At 40.5% G+C, this 6210-nt stretch overlaps 1 protein-coding gene across 3 annotated transcripts in view; it reads left to right on the forward strand.

The window, feature by feature from the left end:
* B4GALT4 (beta-1,4-galactosyltransferase 4) overlaps positions 1-5986 on the forward strand; it is a 39117-nt gene extending 33131 nt beyond the window's left edge. For all 3 annotated transcript variants that reach the window (XM_042457454.1, XM_042457452.1, XM_042457453.1), the window contains exons 7-8: positions 2679-2783; positions 3430-5986. In XM_042457454.1, the coding sequence (XP_042313388.1) occupies positions 2679-2783; positions 3430-3571 (247 nt within the window). In that variant the 3' untranslated portion in view covers positions 3572-5986. The remainder of the gene's footprint in view (positions 1-2678; positions 2784-3429) is intronic.
* Positions 5987-6210: the final 224 nt, after the last annotated feature.

A 6210-nucleotide genomic window follows, 5' to 3' on the forward strand; every position in this document is an offset into this window, starting at 1 on the left:
TTGTGAGAGAGACTTGAGGAGGAAGAAGCTTTGTTTTCTGGTGTCCTCGAGAACATGGACCGGAACATGATTGCAGCTACAGGAAATGAGATTCCATCTCCATTAGGGGAACTTCTGACAGGAAGGCTGTTCGCATGTGTTGGCACTCTCGGAGTTGTGTGGGTTCTCCTTCCTTGGGGTCTTTAAGCAGAGGCTGGATTGTCCATGCTGTCGGGATATTTGATTTGGATTTCCTGCATGGCAGGGGGTTGAGCTGGATGGCCTTGCGTCTCTTCACACTCTATGATTCTATGATTCACTTCTGTTTTGTGTGAAGTGACCTCCTCCCAGCAAATTCCTTTGTGTTTTTCCCGTCCAAGACGTCTGATCTGTTTTGGTCAGGAAAACCTCTTGCTCCCTATGATGCGAATGTTGCTACCTGGGCCTCCAGCTGTTGTATCTTTTCTCTTCTAGGGGGCTACCAACTTGCACTTAGTGCAGTGGTGAAGTTCCCCACATCTGTAGGCAAGAAGACCAACATTGCACATGGGTGAGGTGACTGCAGCCGGGCCTTCAGTGTCCATACTGAGAAGTCTTAAGAGACACTGAAAACAAGTCTGTGGGCTTCCCCTGCTACCTGGCCTTTGTCCCCAAGCTCTGTCACTGAGTTCAAGTCACTGGCCTATGTTATGTAGTGAACTCTGGCTGGCTAGCTGCTTCCAGAGGCAGCTTCTGACTCACTTCTCTCGAGGAAAGTCCCCACAAGCCCCTTAAGGAAAAAGGGAAAGAAAAGTGAAAATTAAGAGCTCTCTCCATGTGTTTCAGGTCGCTTTTGCCTCTAGTCTCCAAACCTCTTTGTTGATCTTTTTTTGCTTTTTTATATATTATATGATATATATCTTTTTTTTTTATATAGAGAGAGAGCGAGAGTGAGAGGAGGAGAGAGAGATGAGAGAGAGTCGAAAGAAGTTTTGGGAGACTAGAGGAAAAGCTGACCTGAAAAAATTCAACATATATAAAATTAAAATTAACTAGACTCCCTCTGCCAGCCTTCTGTAGAATTTAGGGTTCAGACTCTGCCCAGCAGTGACTCCCAGAATGCAGTAGCCCAAAGTCATAAGTTTAGATCTCACCCAAACACCTGGAGAAGAAAGCTTTTTCCTCCTTGAAGGAAATGAACTAAAGTAATATAAAGGGAAGATAAAGCATTATTTTTTTAAAAAAACTGAAAACTAGCAAGGGGCATTATAGGATCAAGAAGCAATCTTTTTCTAGAGACAACTTAATAACATCAGGGAGGGACTGAAACTCAGAGGCAAAGCACATAATTTGCATAAAGAAGGTGCAAGTTTCAATCTCTGCCATTTCCAGGTACAGCTAGGAAGAAGAATCCCCACTAAAGGTTTGAATGCCATTCCTTGTTAACTCTGTAGAGCAAGATGGATCCATGGCAATTTCCTAAATACACCAAGCCAAGCCTAAATTCAGTTGCTAGTCCAAAATAGAGTAGATCTGTTGAATCAGTGGGATTTGCATTAGTATTGATTTATCATTCAGCGAGCACTTCTGTAGATCTGTTCTACTTGGGACTTGATATTTTGGCCCCATTTACCATGTGTTTGTGCTTTAACTAATTGACATGTTGCAAGGATGAAGCTGTTGTTGGGGAATCTTTATAAATGGCTGAATCCATTACTGTTTTCTATCTTCCAAGTTATTATAAGAAATCTGTATATATTTTCCAACTGATTGACAATTTTTGAAATGCCTGTTGTGTTTCAGCTTTATGGCTTGGCAATTCAGTTTTTGGTCTGTCTAGATTTCTGGCTTCTCTTCCTATTTTGTTCATTAAATCCAGCTCATTTGCAAATAAGGGTAGTACCCAGTTAATATAAGAACTCTTATGGTTTTGGCTAGAAGATGAAGTCAACAGATTGTAGTGTAATGAAAAGGCTCTTCGTTTTTGAGGTTCTGCAGATTGTCCTATCTCAGAGGATAGCATCTTGACAGTAGCCCTCCATCTCTTTTAAAGCAAATTTGCTTGTACTTGCAGTTAAAGTATGAAATTGTCAGCTGTAGAGCAAAATATAAACATTTTAATAAATAAATATATATATTTTAAAAATCCATGCACCCTTTCAGTACAGTCTTATGGATAAGTAATGACACATTGTTACCAGAATGTAGTGGCACTGTGTGATGGTGTTTCTTACTTCATGAAGCACGATTTGGAGTGTGTGAGTGTAATCTCTATATCAGGTAACCTAAATAGAAAGAGGAAAATTGACATCCAGTTCTCTTGTTTTCATAAATGTGCTGCAGGTATTGTTAGATTACAGTGATACGTTTTAAAAGGGACAAAAGGTTGTATGTGCTCCTCCTGCCTACTCATTGGAGTATATCAGAAAACTTGAAAGATACCTGCCTTTCTAAAAACAGAGGTGGCAGTTAAGGGCCTCTTGTTATTAAGAGCATATATCACAGTGTACTATGTGGCTATCCCTTCGAAAATTGTGGGAACCTATACATTGGTTCTGTAGAGTCGGCATGAGTGAGTCAGTTTCCTTTGTGTTTTGTATAATTCTGAGCTCAGAAAAGTTGGTGTTCTGTTTAGAATTCACAAGACCCTGCTCCCCCACCCCCAAGCTTTCTCCATAAGTTTGCACATTATTGTTCTCTAATTGTTATCTTGTCTTCAGGGTTGAAATGCAGAAGATGAAGATTATCAGGCCTTCCTCCAGTGTAGCCAGGTACACAATGATCTTTCATACAAGAGACCGAGGGAATGAGGCAAATGGACAGAGGTGAGCAAATGGTTCTTCTCAGAAGTGTAAGCCAGCTGATGGGCAATAGGATAAACAACAGTCCCAGTCTAAATTAGCCTTCCACAGTTTGGTGCAGTGCTGGCTGTGGATGGTGGGTGTTGCAGTTTTCCAGGTTAAGCAAAGCTTTGGTCTAAGCAGCATGTTGCCATTGCCCTGAATGTGCCAGTGCAAAACTGTGAGCGAGAAACAACACAGAAGACTCAGGGCCGAAGCACATGGCTGGTAAAGAGCAACCAGAGGCTGCTGAGCAATGATTGGGCTGGCATTGCAGTGAACACACAGCCTCTTCCTGAAGTTGGCTGCCGTTGCTGTCCCAGATGGTGCCAGGTGTCGGATTATATCTGCTCCTGTTTCACAGCTGTCACCGCTGCTTTGGAAGTGTGTGTTGTTTTAGCCACACACCCCAAAGCAGCCAGAAACTGCCTTATTTGGCTCATGCATTTTGGGCCTCAGTCATTGTTTTGATTCATCTTGCCCCTAAAAGTGCAGTTTAATTCAGTAATGGAAAATAAGATTTCTCTGCTTTTAATATCTTATATACTTATATATGTTCATAGGTCTAAAACAGGTGCTTTCTGATTCTGTAGTCTGTAACCTCCTTTTTGTTTTCTTTTTATTTATTCAGGATGACTCTCTTGCGTCAGGTATCTCGAGTATGGAAAACTGATGGCTTAAACTCCTGCTCTTACAACCTGTTGTCTGTGAAATACAACCCTTTGTATGCCAACATCACAGTGGATTTGGGCAAGCCAATGAAAATTTCATAATCGCCTCTTTTCAGCCTAATGAGTTTTGTCAGAATGGCTGGTGGGGAGGGTTCCAGTGTCATGGCTGGAGAAAATGGACATCTTGCTGTTGATGGCTCCGTAGCAGCATTTACATTATGGGGGAATAGAGTCTATCCTCCAGATCCGTGGATTCAACCATCCATAGCTTAAAAATATCCCCACCCCCCACCCCAATCCAAAAAGCAAACTTTGATTTTGCTATGTTTTATAAGGGACACCATTTTACGACACCACTGAATATAATGGGACTTGAGTGTCCACAGATTTTGGTATCCACAGTGGGCCCTGGAACTAAACTCCAGTGGATACCAAGGGCCCTGTAATATCATTTTAAAAAAAAATCTCCTGGTAGATATATCCTCAGGAGAGTTCTGTTCATTTGACTTGGGAGACATCTCTGTAAGTCGGGCTTTTCCTTTGGGAAAAAGCCCAATCCTTTCTTTTGGGGGCGAATCCAATTCTCCCTTCTGAAAGCTATCTGTTTTGATAGTTGGTGCTGGATCTCCACCTTTTTGAAGTGGAAAGAGGGATTTAAAAAAACAATACTGCCATGCCTTTTCAAAAGTGCAAAAACAAGACAAGGGCTTTTTTTTCATTCAGAGGAATTAGTTCAATTTTAATACATTTTAAAAAATGGGATTACAGTATTGAAGATGTCAGGTTCTTACTCAACCAATAAGGCAAGTGATCATCATAAGCAATATCTGAGGGGAAGGTATACAGTTGTGCCCTGTAAAAACAGACAACCCAGTGAGAATGAGGGAAAGCAGAAAACTCGAATAAAACATTACAGGTCTCACCAAAAAGGAGTCTGTTGTCTTAGTTAAGCTTTCTAATTACTGTGCCAGTTTAAGAATATCTCAGAAGCCCATTTAATTCTGCAGCCAGTTTGTAATAATGACAGTAGCAAAGTATGATTTCCATTGTATTTGTCTAAGAAAGATGGCAGAGGAATGCAGAATTAATAGAAGATAGCCATTTGAAACTCATGGAATGATAGGCATATTGTTCTTACACAGAATTCTCTGAAAACACAGTAAGTAACCTGAGCAGCAAAAGATATCTGGGTACTTAATAGTTACATTTAATTAACCTTGGGTTTTATACGTAAAAGTATAGCAGGTTTTATTGGGAAGAGTGAAGCATCACAACTTCGTCAACAGAAGGACTTCTGTCAATAGTAGTGTTTCTCTTACGACAAAGTCAGTTTACCTTTGTCCACTAATTGTTTATTTTAATAGAAAATAAAACAGGTAATTGGAATATTAAAAGAAAAAAACATTTGGGTCAGTTACTTCTATTGAGATTTGAATGGAAGTTGAAAATGAAATTGTGAGAAAAGTGAGAAAAATATCAAACTATCTTTTTGCGAACTACTCGATGGATAAGGATTGTGTCTACACCACCTTTTCCCCAGAAAACACAAGTCGGATTCACATGTGTCTTTTATACCATCTAATGCAGCATGAAGCACAAATTATCATGTACACTGCATTAATAGTGGGCAGGTGCTTAATCTAGGGTTGATGTCTCCAGAAGAAATTACTGATGATTACTTATTACTGGGCCAATAAAAGGAAAAAGCAGAGGTGGGCAAAGTGTGATGCTCCAGATGTTGCTAGACTGCACTCCTAGCAAAGATCCATAATGTAAGAGGGAGGCTGATGAGACTCATCAAGCCCATCATCTATCACCCCTTCCTTCTGATTGATGTGAAAACAAATGGTGCTGCAAATTGTATCCTTCAACTTGCTGAAATGGACTAGAGCTCTGGGTATGAAACTAAAGATTCTTGGGGCACAGTTTGTTATTTAATTGCTCCTTCCTACTGAAGGACATGGCCCAGGGAGAAGAGCAGAATACTAGGAGTGAACAATTGCCTGCACAGATGGTGCTATTTTAAGCATTGGCCTTTCCCCCCAAAAAGGGATATCTTGTAAGAGATTGGTTGTACCTTAAGGTAGTGGGTAAGAATGTATTTGCTAGGAGTCTCACAAACCTGATATAGAAGGTTTTAAACTGAGTTACATGATTCCAAAGAATAGGGGGACACCAACTACTAGGGACAATAGTCTTAATGATATGGGGGCAAAAGGGTCAATAATACAAGAGCCCAAAACTGGTCAGAAAAATCAAGGACCCAGCTGGAGAGAACGACACATGGTCCTAGATGCCTCTATACTAAAACATAGAGCGTGGGAAATAAGACGAATGTGAACTCTGAACAGGAAGGCAAATTAACAGGCATCACTGAAGTGTGGTGGGATGAGTCTCAACAACTGATATGCAGTAATGGAGAAGTACGACCTATTCTAATAAAATAGACCAAGCAAGAAAAGAGCAGTAGCATAGTATATATAAAGGACTAGCACGCCTGTGAGGAAATCCACGATTTGGAGCATGAAAAACATGTTGAGGGCATGGTGGGGGGGGGGGGGGGGAATTAATAGTAATGGAAACAACTGTGATATCATGAGGGGAGGACTGAAGATTTTTGTGATTCCTTCTTAAAGCAAATGACCAAACATTTAACAAAGGAGATACAATGTAGGAATTGGAGGCTTCAATCACCCTGATACTTGTTGAAAGTCAAACTCAAAAAATGTAAAGTTCAATAA

This window comes from Sceloporus undulatus, chromosome 3 (assembly GCF_019175285.1).
Source record: "Sceloporus undulatus isolate JIND9_A2432 ecotype Alabama chromosome 3, SceUnd_v1.1, whole genome shotgun sequence".
Lineage (NCBI taxonomy): Eukaryota > Metazoa > Chordata > Lepidosauria > Squamata > Phrynosomatidae > Sceloporus > Sceloporus undulatus.